The sequence below is a fragment of the Taudactylus pleione genome, unplaced genomic scaffold (assembly GCF_031769625.1).
Source record: "Taudactylus pleione unplaced genomic scaffold, aTauple2 ptg000021l, whole genome shotgun sequence".
Lineage (NCBI taxonomy): Eukaryota > Metazoa > Chordata > Amphibia > Anura > Myobatrachidae > Taudactylus > Taudactylus pleione.
Genome location: NW_028284423.1, coordinates 7,494,558 through 7,509,117, shown reverse-complemented (window position 1 = coordinate 7,509,117; position 14,560 = coordinate 7,494,558). Strand labels below are relative to the sequence as shown.

Here is a 14,560-nt window from a genome sequence, read left to right as displayed (position 1 = left end):
AATATGCAATTTGCATGGCTTACCCATAATAACAATAAAAACAGAAGCAGGCATTGTCAGAAGAAATCATATTATGATTTGCCAAACACCGCCTTGGCCAACTCAGCCACATACAATACAGGTGATGCCCATGAATCAGGACAAATAAACTAAGAGAGGTATCTATTGTATTTAATCTGATGCCGCACATGCTGCTCTCCATTTTTACCCCTGCCAAGGCTGCCTAGTTTCTACACTCAGGAGACACCTATGCCAAGTAGAAGAGTATGAGGTTAGGTGAATCTGTTTCTCTACAACCACAGGCATCTTGCTCCACACGCTTATGCGCTTTGATGGAAACCTTGCGCAGATCAAGACACACTGTACCAGGATTTTGGTCTCCGTAAATGAGACTCACTGTGGGGCAGATGTATGAAGCTGTGGTAAGTGATAAAGTGCAGAGTGATAAACGACCAACCAATCCGCTCCCACCTGTCATTTTTCAAACACAACTAGTAACATGACAGTTGTGAGCTGATTGGTTGGCCGTTTATCACTCTGCACTTTATCACTTTCCAGAGCTTCATACATCTGCCCCATTGTTTCTTAACTTATCAAAGAAAATGACAAAAAATTTTGACTTAACCAAAAGGTGCTAGTAGGGTTACATAAGTAGTTAAATGTAAATGTATTATAATGCTCAAAGTTATCTTGGTGATATCATTTTAGCAGTATGCAGTAATATATAAGGAGGATCGCCTCCGGTTGAGTGCTGGAGTTCTGAGCAACGAGATCCCGAGCGTCGGCATCCCGTACCCAACCCGAACAGAGAGCAGCTTACATGGCCACTGCTTGACTGTGGGTTAAAATACTAATCTTAATATATTTTCTTAAAACAAAAACAAAATTTATTTTTTTTTATAAAAAAAAAACACACAAAACCTGCCAATCAGAACAACAAACATAAAATATGTCTCTGCTGAGTTTATTTTTGAATAGTAGTTTAAGATTATATTTTTTATTTATGTAGCATTTTGTCTTCTGTTTAAGTTGACAATTATATGTTAAACAATTCCAGAATTACTAAACTTTATATACTGTTACAAAATATGGATATCCCTATATATGGTTAACAGTATGTGGGGTTTTTAAAGGTCTGTCTCTCTCAGTATCTGTGCAGGGTGCTGTTCATGTATATTGGAGCTGAAATGTGTCAGAAATTCCAGCCATGACTTACTTAATGAGATTTTCCTTTTTATCTATTTATATCAAAAGGTTTTTTTTCCCACTGGTCATCTTAATGGACTTCAGAACAGCAAGAATTGGTGAAATAGCTTAGCTTCTCTAAAGACCTATATTACACACCATATGTCACAAACTTTAGCGGCTTCTGCTTTCACTTGGGTTTTAAACATCACAGGTCTTCCCCCATACTGTGTCAAAAGTCAGTCTTGGATCATGAACTGGAAATCTCTCCTAGTTGATCTGCAGCAAGCAGGATGCCATCAGCACGGGCTAATCTTGCGATAATCACAACTGGCAATTAGCACAGTCTAACCAGCTGTCAACCAGCAGACCGCAAAGAGTGACTCTTCCATTTAAACCCGCAGGAAAGCAGTGTGTGCACTTTTTTCAAAGCTATTCTTCCCTACTGGGATTTAAATGACACAAAGAAGTCACCAATATTACTACTTCTACAGCACAAATGGCAGGCAGCTGCATACAGAGCACTAGCTCACAGCATATAGATTACTTGCAAAGTGTACACACAAGACAAATTAAACAAAAAGTGAATAGTTCCAACTATAAATAGAACATGAAAAGTACGTAAAAATAAAAGCAAATGATATGCAATAGCCACAAAACAACATAGTGCAGAGTAATGATAAAAGCATTGTACAGGTTGAGTCTCCCATATCCAAATATTCCGAAATACAGAATATTTTTAGCATGACTGAGAAACTGAAACCTTTGCTTTCTGATGGTTCAATGTACACAAACTTTGTTTAAAGCACAAATTATTAAAAATATAACATAAAATAACCTTCAGGCTGTGTGTATAAGGTGTATATGAAACATAAATGAATTTCATGTATATACACAAACTTTTTTTGATGCACAAAATTATTAAAAAATATTGTATAAAATTACCTGCAGGCTGTGTGTATAAGGTGTATATAAAACATAAATGCATTCTGTGTTTAGATTCGGGTCCCATTCTTAAGATATTTCATTATTTTATGCAAATATTCCAAAATACGGAATGGTCCCAAGCATTTTGGATATGGGAGACTCAACCTGTATATATTGAAATAAGCCATGTGGGGAGATACGCTATTCGCTATAACCTATTCATTTGGTTTAACCATTTTAATCTCTATAGATAAAAAATTTACAACCTGTAGATGTCCTGCTGTTGTCATGCTACAATTTCCATCTTTCTCTGAAAGTCACTGGTTGGCTACAAACCATGAGGCTCATAGGTCAAAAACAAGTTGCAGCTATCTCTACTAGATGCAGTTCAGATAATAGCAGAGCTGTTTAGCCAGATCACCAGCATATGCCTGAACGGGATGCAGTCAGGAAGCCGACAGTCGAAATTCCGACCCCCGGCTTCCCGACTGTCTAATCCTGGCAGGGGTCTCATTATCCTTAGCCAGGAGCCCGACGCCCGGCATACCGAACGAAGGTAAGCGAACAGTGGTCTCATTCAGACCCGCTCGCAAGTGCCTATGCGCTCGCAAGCGAGTCGATGTTGAGGCCCTGCATACGTGCAGTGGCCGCACTGATCGTGCGCAAGCTCTGGAGCGAGAGAAATTCTCTCGCTCCGGGGTTCACTACAAAAGGGGCGGCTGTTGATGGTGTAGGCAGGGTGGGGGGGTGGCTAGCCAAACGGAGGCGTTCCCGACGGAAAACACCTGCCGATTGGGGGCGGCCCCACTGACATCACTCGTGATGTCAGTGGTGAGCTTCCGGCTCTAATAGAGCCGAAAGCTCACTGGGGCTTGTGGTAGACGAGACCCTACCACAAGGGTCTCGTCGCAAGCCCCGATGGTCGCGATGGTCTTGACCATCGCGACCATCAACCTGGCCGCTCGCTAAAGCTGTGGGTGGTCACCCACAGCCTAGCGAGCAGCCAGGAGGCCGGCTCGGAATATAGAAGCGGCCGCCCTCATTCAGAGCGAGAGCTCGCATTTTGCGAGCGGCTCTGAATGAGGTCCTTTGTGTGCAGCTGGAAGGGCGATGTCAAGTGACATGAGAAATGTTTTCTCCTGTTATATAAAATAATACTTTCCTATTAAAATTTGTAGGTTTTGCTAGTTGGTGTCACAGGCTCAGATATACTACCCTGATACACTTTCTAAAGGGAGCATGTAGTATTTAGGGCCAGACAGGAAAACTGGGACAGTTGGAGGGCCCGTGAATTCTTGTTCATCACACTCTGCTTCCAGAATTGAAAGTCCAAATACTGTAGGTCCACACTATGCTGACCCAGGGGTATTACACCTGTGTCAAAGAGTAGTGCTTGAGACCCCCATCATATGTGTGTGTGGGAGAGGGAGGGAAATGTGGCAGTGTTATTAGTTCAGTAACATTGTCAAATAAAAGTGTGCTTACCTTCTGTTGTTTGCATAGTGATAATCTTATTTGGCTTACACCTTTGCAGTAAGGGCTATTTTTATGTCGTGTCTCTAGATGTTCCCATGCAGATGTGTCCACATACATCTAGCCTCCTTGCTTGTTAAACAACGCTTATAGTTGCACCATACCGTGGCATGTCTCGGTAGCGCCGAGAGGCTTTTCGTGCAACTTTTTACCTACCAATGTGTCTTCTTCGCACAGCGATGTGAATAGGGAGCACCAGCAGCTTTTGCTGATTAGAATTATGGCGCTCATTCCAACCCGCTCGCTAATTGCGGCCGCTCGCTCCAAGCATTTATAAATTTTGCAAAGTGGCGACAAGGCAGCCGCTCTCTCGGCAAGGCATAAGAACTCCCAGTATGTCTTGGCGAGCGATCACTTTGTCAATGTAGACGCCCATTAGCATTTATTTAGACGCCCACTAGCGCACGTCATCTCCAGGAAGTATCTTAAAACTTTGGTACATCGAAGACCATCGGAAGCGATCGCAGCGCTTGTGGTTGACTCTACCCTCCCGCAAGCACTGCGAGCAGTTCAGGCTAAAAAACAACCAAGTGACATGTTCAATGATGCTACCTTGCTAATTATGAACACCCATTAAACTCCGTTCTGACGGCCAGACACGCCTGCGTTCACACATCCACTCCCCCGTTCACAAGCACCTTCCTCTGTTACCACCCACAAACGGCACATTATGCCACTCAAAGTAGCGGGCAGTCTGTGTACTATGAGCGCACGATTCCCCATCACTGAGACTGGCTTGCGTACGCGCACTGCGAATTATACGCTTGCGCAGGCGGGCGACTACCGGTCAGTGCGAGCAGCCACAGCATAGCGAGCAGGTCTGAATCAGGTCCTATATGCGGTATGCCTATGTTCTGTGGGCAGGTGTAGCTGCATGCGAAATACTATGTTAGTGTCACGGTTGCTGACACTGTAACGTAGTATTTTGCATGCAGATACACCTGTCATTGAACACACAGAACATCGGCATACCGCATATAATTTTTATCAGCAGAAGCTGCTTGTGCTACTTATTCACATCGTTGTGCGAAGATGATGCATTGGTAGGTAAAAAGTTGTACAAAAAGACGCTCAGTGTTACCGAGTCACAGAGCGATCACGATGTGTAACGCGACTTGTAGCGGAGGGAGGATAGATGTATGTGGACACATCTGTATATTTCATGCCACTGCACATCACTACGTATTTTTTATGCTTCTGCACATGTGGCTATGTACATAATACCTCTGGGCATGTCACGGGTTGGGTATGATATGTTGTCAAAAAGTTGACATTCATCATGTCTACATGAGAATGTCGAAATTGTCATAATTTTGACGTTGACCGTGTCGATATTCATTGTGTAGGTGTGTTAACTTAATATTATTAGTTAAATTGAACAAAATGTACCCAGAAATTTTTACTTTATGCTAACTGAGGCAGATTGCATGTCACGTGCATGTGTGTTTAAGTGGCACAAAAGATTTATTGACGGTCGTGAGCAGCAGCAGCTCCCTACCTGCCTGGCCGGGGGGTCTGCATTGAACATCCTCCCTCTCCTCCCTTGCCATCCGGGTGATTGACAGGCGATGTTACCGGAAAGTGAAGCTTAAGTCCGGCGGTCGCGTGGCCTAAATCAGAGGGCGTGGCTTAAGCCCGGAGCTGCTGCTAGGCTAGCAGACAGGCTGGCTTTTAGGGGCTGCATTAACTGGGGAGTGGCTTCCCATGGGAAGCCCTCTCTCTGCGATTGCAGTCCGGACTGGCAGTCCCAGGGGGAGAAAACACCTCCCCCTGGGACTGCCTGTCTGGCTGTGATCAGCAGGGTGGTGCTCCAATGCAAAGTCACTACCACTGCTGTTAGCCTAGGCAGTGCCTGCGGGTGGTGGATTTTACTGGGGAGGCTGCAGTCCCTCAGCCCGTAGGTAAAATCCACCACTGGTCGTGAGGATGTCTTAGATGATGAAGGCCTTGCACATCATAAACAAATGAAAATGTGTAAAAAAAATTAGAAAATTGTTAAAATTTACCGAATGTGATCTACAAAAATGTTCTAGCAACTTTGCTGGAAAGAATCAGAAGGAAGAGGCCAGAGTTGTGGTAAAATAGTTTCATCCTCCATCAGGACAAGGCACCAGCCCACACAGCTCTCTCTGTGATGCAGTTTGTGGCCCGGAAACAGATTGCAGTGCTAGAACACCCTCCATACTCGCTAGACCTAGCACCGTGTGACTTCTTTCTTTTCTCTAAAATCAAATCTGTACTCAAGGGAACCCGTTTTGCATCAGTTACTGAAGTAAACATGAAAAAGACAGAGCTGGTGAGACAGCTGACAGATAATGAGCTAAAGCACGGCTTTCACCAATGGAAAATAAGAATACAGCGGTGTGTGGATGCAGAAGGGGAGTACATAAAAGGTGAAAGGAGTTTAAATGTACTTAATATGATTAAACATAAATGATAGCATCAGTCTGGTTATTTAGTAACCACACCTCCCGAGCATTTCATGCCTATGCAGATGTTATGCTGTATTTCATACCTCTGCACGTTACCTTATATTGTATGGCTTTGCCCACGTCACCGTATATTTCATGCATCAGCATGTTACCATTTATTTCATGCATTAGCACAAATTGTATGTATTCCGTAACCCTGCACATGTTACTATGGCGTTTCATGTCATTCTTACTGTTAGAAAAACCCTGAAATAATTCAAAGAAAACCATAATTTCATCAGTACTTACTCTTGCATTGAAAATCTCTCCAAGACATATACATGTCCCTGCGAGGCTTTTGTATAAATTGCTACTTTTGGCGACTTGTATAAAATTTTCTAAGTACTCAATGCTTTCAGCAATTTTTCCTTGGCTGAAGAGAGAAAGAGAAATAAAAACATAATTCAGTCATTTTGATAGTAACAGTATGGACTGTAGTAGGCAGGACGGTGCCTCTGCCATAATAGATATTATGCAACTGTGAAATGCAGTCCATGTCTCCCTTTGACTTACTAATTTTTTATAATATACTGTGAATAAAAGGTGAACATTGTCCCTAGGAAATGTTGGCCATGATCTGGGTACACTGACCTAAACTTATTATGAAGCCAACTGAAAGACATTGATTATAGTGCTAAGGCTGCTCATCCCACAATGTACAACACTATTGGGCATTCACTATAGGTAATACTACATTAGTCCTGTAACTAATACAGTGACATTGCTTTATAATAATCTTCTTTGGTTGAATTTAGCAGTTGAGGGCAGCACTGGGTGGGTCTCAGGGGAGTACCATGCGGACATGGGGCTGCAAGTGAGGGAAGTGGGATAAATGCCAGATATTGCCTTAATTTTAGAAATACTTGAGCAATTGAAGATACAAAATATATTGCAACAGTTTTACAAGACGAAGACAAACTTTGTACATGTCAGACATAAAGCATAAAATGTAGCTTTGAAAGGTTAATTAGTGAATAGAACACAATGATCTAGTCAACAACATAGACAAATGAACCATCTCGCACCCTAATTTTTCCAGCCTAATTGGACTAAAAAAGTTTCAGAGACAGCGATACAACATGTTTCTGGGTAATGTAGTCCTAATATTGACAATTGCAAAGTTGACAGTAATGATGTCATCATTCTGCAAAAAAGAATGGACAAATATTCCCCCAAAAGGTGCTCAGGGCTGGTAGAAACATATTCAAACAGACTGGTAGCTGTAATTGCTACAAAAGGTGACTCTACAAAGTATCAAATCAAGGGAATCGTCACTTTTCCAACCCTGTTATTTAAGTTTTCCATTTTTTAAAATAAATTTCAGAACTGTTGACTTTTTCATTAGTTGTTGTAAGGTGAAATATGCAAATAAATCTGGAAAAAGTAAAAAAATGTTTTCCAGGATTTAATGTGATCAAAAGGTGTGTGAGTGAATTTTGAATGCATTAATAAAAAAATATTTTATATTTATGTTTAAAATAGACACAGGACCTGATTCAGCAGTGGACAGAATTACAAAGCTGCACGCAAGCAGATTTGCAATTCCGTCCTTGCAATTATGGTAATACCGCAGGACGTGTCATGCTTCCTGCATGCATTAATGTTCCGAGCTGCGTCCATGGACGCAGCACCGGAACATCTGCGTGTCCCCCGGCCGGCTGAGTGACCATGGGGTCACGCAGGCCGCCCATTGCAGATGAGGGAAAGAGGCCAGGAAATCTCCGTCAGCCGATGGAGAATCTCGCCTCTTCCTTCCTCCCCAACTCCGGCGATACGTCTCCGTTTTGGAAAACGGAGGCCATCACCGTCTCCAAATGGCTGCAAGCTGTCAATCACTGACAGTCTGCTGCTGCTCTGCATACAATCACGCAGGACCCATCCTGCCAATGATTCCTGATTATTGGGAATCTGTGTTCAGCAGTGCACCTACGTGCACTACTGAATAAGGGCCACAGTGTTTACGTAATTACTTTTTTAAGGGTACTTATTGTCCTAAATGTAACTTATTCATATACATATTTAATTAGAATTACCCAGAACCGCTATGAGGTTTTCTATTTTCTTATTGATATATATTTACAGATGATATAGACACCAGTTACAGTGATTATGTTGAACAGAAAATGAGTATATACTTTATTGGAAGTTTGAGCATGTCCATGGTGGAGTGTGGCTTTAGAGCAATAAATACTTTGTGGTTCTTGTTTCTACAATAATCCACCTTTGCAAAACCTGTAAAACGCAGGAATCTGTGTGTTCTATGTATATTTTTTCACTGTCTTGGTTTAAACGCTTTCTCTGTGTAGGAAGCATATGGAAGCATAACCTTCCCCCATCTTTTGATTCCACGACTTTTCTATAGTGCAGGGGTTTTTGCATAGTGATCACACAGATCACCAGGCAATAATATATTTGTAGGTACAAAGTTTGAAAGAGGGGACTCACCTCTTTTAATCAAGGGTGCCCCCATCTCCCTAGGTGCCAGGATATGGGAGATAGAGGGTATTAAAATCCCTCTCCCAATTGTGGCAATATTTTAAAGTTTAGGAAAAAAAAAGTGATGTTGGACACACTGGCCCTGATTCAGAGCCGGACGCTCTGACAGAGCGCTCGCTCTGAATCAGGGCTGTCCTTATCTTTTTTAAGAGCGGCCACCTGGCCGCTCGCATAGCTGTGGGTGACCACCCACAGCTATAGTGAGCGGCCAAAAAGATGGTCACGATGGTCAGAGCCGAAAGCACTCCCACTGACATCACTTGTGATGTCAGTGGGGCCGGCTCCAGACGGTAGGCATTCCCATGGGAACGCCTCTGTCTGGCCAGCCACGCCCCCGGCACGCCCTCCAAAGGGGGGCGTGCTGTCACTCACCATCGACAGCACGCCCCCTTTGTAGCGAGACCCGTAGCGACGGCTTGGCCGTCGCTATCCGGGTCTTGCGCATGCGCACGACAGAGCCGGCTCCCTCGTGCGCATGTGCACTGGGCTAACATCGACCCGCTTGCGAGTGCTCAGCGCTCGCGAGCGGGTCTGAATCAGGCCCACTGTTCCGAGACTTGGCCTTCTGACCCTCGGGACTACCCACTGGTAGGCACCGATTAACAATGGGGCAGAAGGAGCTACGGCTCCAGGCCTCCATATAAAAATAGGCCCATCATCAGAAGTATAAAATTGCATTTCTAGTTTTCTAACAAAATGATGTCATTTTTCTCTGTTTATGTATTTAGAAATGCAGTGGGCTGATAGTGTAGAGGGTGGCCACAGCTCCTTCTCTTCTCAGTATAGGCCCTTGTGGCAATTAATTTGTCCCTGCCCACTGAGGACACTTTGCTGCGGATGACAAGTGGGACTTGTCATCCGTAGTTTAAAGGTATATGTGGATGACAAGCACCATTCGTCCTCTGCAGCAAAGGGGTAATTTCTTTGAACAAGCTTTCAATAGCAGCACTATGTATGGATTTCACTTCAAATCCAATTTTTCATCCTAAAACATATTTAAAAATGCTTACATGATAGGCGATTAAACCATCTGGAGCTCTGATTTTTCAGATTTGACAACATATGTATATGCGTATATATTTAAGTATGTGGATATATGTACAGATCTAAGTAAAGTGTCTGGATCTAACAGAGCACCAATATAGTAGTGGAGCTATGACATGATAATATGCAGTCATTGTTTGTCCTGACATACCATTTGTCATGACCAATATGTGATATCTATAGATTAGATAATGATTGGAATGGGATCTGCTGTCTTTTTGGGCCCGTGCATGCTCCAATTGCAGCATATTAGGTATAAAAAGGCAACCTAGCTCAGTGGTTTTATATGGTTGGCAGATTTAAAACAATTAAAATGGAAATTGGCTTATATATTATAGAGCCGTATTCAATTTGAGCCGAGCCGCGATACTTTTTCGCGGCCCGGACTATTCGCCTACTTCGCCTGTTTTGTAGGTGGAAAAGTATCGAGCGTGTGCGCGCTTTACCCCTATTCAATTTGAAAGTACGCGATAACGGGACCCAGCGAAACTTGAACAGGCGGAAAGTACTGTCAGAATTGGGGAAATCAGCCTGACACCCACCAAAAGATGCTCTGACATAGGGATTCAACTATGGTACCCCCTGATTTGGCTTGCTGAAGGTATTTGGTGTTTTTAAACGGACTCAATAGCTGCTAAATAGCGTTTTTGTACAAGTGGTGGAGAATAGTATTCAGGAGTATTTTTTCCTGAAAATAACTTATCCCAGCAAATTTGGGGTACTTCAAAATGGGGGTCTTCATATTTAAAACTTGCTAAAGTGAAGTAAAAAAAATCATGAAAAATCCACCTGCCGCAAGCCCGTGCAATAAAAAAAACACTTGGGGCATACTTGGGGACCCCCCCAGAGGCAAGTTCGCTAGTTTTTAACTCTGTCCCCCAACATTTTTTTTTCGCCCCCTTTTTCAAAGTTATTTTTTGGGGTGTCCTTAAGTGTTTTTTTTTTTTTTTTGACACAGTTTACCTTTGGGGGACTGTCTGAAGACTGCAGGGGGGTTCCCGCAACGTTGCACCCCAAAACCCCAATACTGCACTTTTTCCACCTGATATTCATAGGCAAAACTTGTAGCCTAGGCGGAAAATCTTTCAAATTGAATACAGGGTAAAAGCAAAACACGCGAAAATTACGTCATCGGCGAAGAAGTATCATAGCTTGTGTAAGTGTGGAGAAGCATGACAGTAGCTGCTGCTAATACACATCAAATGATCATGTAATGCAGTTAGAATAACACACATATGAGAATAGGCAATATCCAGCTGAAATAAGTTGTTCCTTATATCTCACACATTTTTGTAGGTATGTGCAATTCAGCAAATCATATGTTCACTTAGGAAGCTACCAGCCCACACTGTCCCTGATGCATGTCAATATCAGCAATAACGTGCATGGCAAATACTCACAAGTGGTAATGTCTTTCAATAACCAAAAACAATCAATATATAAACTCTAAATGCATTGTACAAATAAAGGCTGTGCACATCGCCAGTGTTAAGGAAATCAAACACAATCTTAGAGGATAAATGCAAAGGATTTACTGAGGATAAAGCACAGGGTTACGGTGTTAGACAAATATTAATTCCTCTGTTCCCAATTCTCTGAATGCGGTGCACAGGTGCAACTTGGAGAGCATATTATTGGTTATAATCACCAAATTCATTCAACCAGACCTCAGAGAGTTAAAAACATATATTCTGACAAACAGGACTCCTTGGTCCAAGGAAAAAAGAATGAAACATCATAGCATATTTGTCTACCAAGGTGATTCTAGTTTCCAGATGGGCAAACGGGACTTTAAACACCCATATCCCTTGACAACTGTCCAATTATGTATATCACACTTGGCCTACTGTTTGCTGTAGAAGTAATCAATAAAGGATGTGGTTGAGTGAACATAGGTTTTGGTTGAACCAATGCATGAAAACTTAATCATTTACTCAGAATGGAGAAATCAAATAGAGCAGGGATGAAACTACCACAAAGGGGATTCTTGATGGTGCTATAAGTTTGGAGGTTGCAGATTAAAGTATTAAGGTAAATGGAATCAGTGAAAAAGGGAAACGTATAAAAAAGAAATAGCTTTCTCCTAATTTCAAGAACTAATATGAATTGCTATACTCATTTCTTTTAAAAGTAACCATCAAATTGTAATGTCACACATACATACACAAATCACCCGGCTGCCCGGTTTATTAGACGGAAAGAGAATTAGCTTTAAGGGCAAGTGTTTAAAACAAACTTTACTTTTATTGGTAATATCAACAAAGTGTATAGTAAAATAAAAAAATGTTTAAACCAACCTACAGAAAATAAACATCTGTATAAAATGAAATTGCGTCTAAGTGCACATCATGAAAGTCTTATTGTAGCCATCAGGAAAAAAGTACAGGACGAGGGTAAATATCTCATCTTGAGGACTAGAGTTGAGCCACTTGATGGTCAACTGTTACTCACCCACCACTACCCTATGTCAATACCAAGACAGAGACTCTAAATTAATGTTTTATAATATTCTGCAGCTATATATTGACCACAAGGACAAGTCAGGGAATAATCATGCTCAGTGCACAGGATAGCAGGAACAAGGATATGATAATCATAGCTCAGTGAGACTATCTTGCACTGAATATAGGTGTAGGTCCTTTTAAATAGGCTGTGCTCAGTAGTGTCACCAGACCAGGTTTTATTGGTAATATCAACAAAGTGTATAGTAAAATAAAAAAATGTTTAAACCAACCTACAGAAAATAAACCAGGTAATTACCAGGTTTTATTGGTAATATCAACAAAGTGTATAGTAAAATAAAAAAATGTTTAAACCAACCTACAGAAAATAAACATCTGTATAAAATGAAATTGCGTCTAAGTGCACATCATGAAAGTCTTATTGTAGCCATCAGGAAAAAAGTACAGGACGAGGACAAGTCAGGGAATAATCATGCTCAGTGCACAGGATAGCAGGAACAAGGATATGATAATCATAGCTCAGTGAGACTATCTTGCACTGAATATAGGTGTAGGTCCTTTTAAATAGGCTGTGCTCAGTAGTGTCGCCAGACCAGGTTTTATTGGTAAAATCAACAAAGTGTATAGTAAAATAAAAAAATGTTTAAACCAACCTACAAAAAATAAACATCTGTATAAAATGAAATTGCGTCTAAGTGCACATCATGAAAGTCTTATTGTAGCCATCAGGAAAAAAGTACAGGACGAGGGTAAATATCTCATCATGAGGACTAGAGTTGAGCCACTTGATGGTCAACTGTTACTCACCCACCACTACCCTATGTCAATACCAAGACAGAGACTCTAAATTAATGTTTTATAATATTCTGCAGCTATATATTGACCACAAGGACAAGTCAGGGAATAATCATGCTCAGTGCACAAGATAGCAGGAACAAGGATATGATAATCATAGCTCAGTGAGACTATCTTGCACTGAAAATAGGTGTAGGTCCTTTTAAATAGGCTGTGCTCAGTAGTGTCACCAGACCAGGTTTTAAAAGAATGATGCAGTTCGCATGTGCAGTAGTGCTGAGGATTCAGTGGGTGGAGTATTCAGGTGCAGCAGCAGACTATCCTCCCCTAAAACATACAGTTTAGAGCCATAAAAACTGGTACATTAGTGAACACGATTTCCTTGGATTGGAGGGTAAAACAATGTACCATTTAATACCATTTGCAGGCTTTCTGATCATATGCACCAGTAAAACTGCTGTATGCAGTCTTTGTAAGGACTGAGGACCATTTAAAAGTCTTAACTTCCAATGGAATCAGTATGATTTACCGGTGGCTGCATGGCCGGCGGTTCAAATGCCGACAGCGGAAGCCCGGCAGTGAAGATCCCGACAGGTGAGTATTTTTTCTATTTACTAACCTAACCCTAACCCTCCCTTAGGGGTGCCTAACCCTAACCTCTCCCCCAAGTGCCTAACCCTAACTCCCCTCTAAGTGCCTAAACTTACCCCCCCTTCCCCGCAGCCTAACCCGAAGTCTCCCGGGGGGGATGCCTAACCCTAACCTCCCCCCGGTGTTGCCTAACCCTAGCCTCTCGGGGATGTGCCTAACCCTAAGTCCCCCCCCGGGAGCCCCTAACCTAACCCTCCACCCCCCCACGTGGCTGTCCGCACCCGGCTTACCTTCGATCGGTAAGCCGGGTGTCGGGCTCCCGGCGTAGGTCTAATGACAGGCGTCAGGATTTCGACACAGGTCATTAGTCAGTTGCCGGGCCTACGGTCGGCATCTAGACCATCGGCATGCAGTCTGCATCTCCTTCCAATGCTATGCGATAGTCAGAGTCACTGCTACACCTAGACCCCACCTGTGAGATGAGTTTAGCATTGTCAGGATTGGACTCTGGGGGTCTTCAGCCGGAGGGCAGGAAGTCGGGGTACTAGGATGTGGAGAGAACAAAAATCGTGGGGATTGTATATAAGTCTTCCTCATCAGCTAGATCTGGATGTTGGCGAGCCCTGACCAAAGGCACGGAGTCTTATGGGGTGGTCTTTGCCAGTGACCCCTCCAATTGGGATATGGGCTTTTACTGCACCCAGTAAGCAGGTCTCGGCCCCTTGGTCAGGTACCCGGAACTTGCAAGAAGACTGAAGTAAGCTCTGAAGTATACAGAGGCAGGAAAAGCACTGTAGAGTAGTACTGGAGACTGTCTCACGGACTATGCACTGAGGTGTAGCTGAAGTATACAGTGGCAGGGAAAGCACAGTAGAGTAGTACTGGAGACTGTCTCACAGACTATGCACTGAGGTGTAGCTGAAGTATACAGTGGCAGGGTAAGTACTGGAGTGTAGTCTTGGAGACTGGCTCACGGACTATGCACTGAGGTGTAGTTGAAGTATCCAGATGCAGGATAAGTACTGCAGTGTAGTCTTGGAGATCAGCTCACAGACT

The 14,560-nt window shown here is 42.8% G+C and overlaps 1 protein-coding gene across 1 annotated transcript in view; it reads right to left on the bottom strand.

Annotated features, from left to right (window-relative positions):
* The window catches only part of TTC29 (tetratricopeptide repeat domain 29), a 319,192-nt gene that overhangs the window by 85,271 nt on the left and 219,361 nt on the right, over positions 1–14,560 (bottom strand). The window contains exon 9 of the mRNA XM_088447947.1: positions 6,366–6,489. Within this exon, the coding sequence (XP_088304073.1) occupies positions 6,366–6,489 (124 nt within the window). The remainder of the gene's footprint in view (positions 1–6,365; positions 6,490–14,560) is intronic.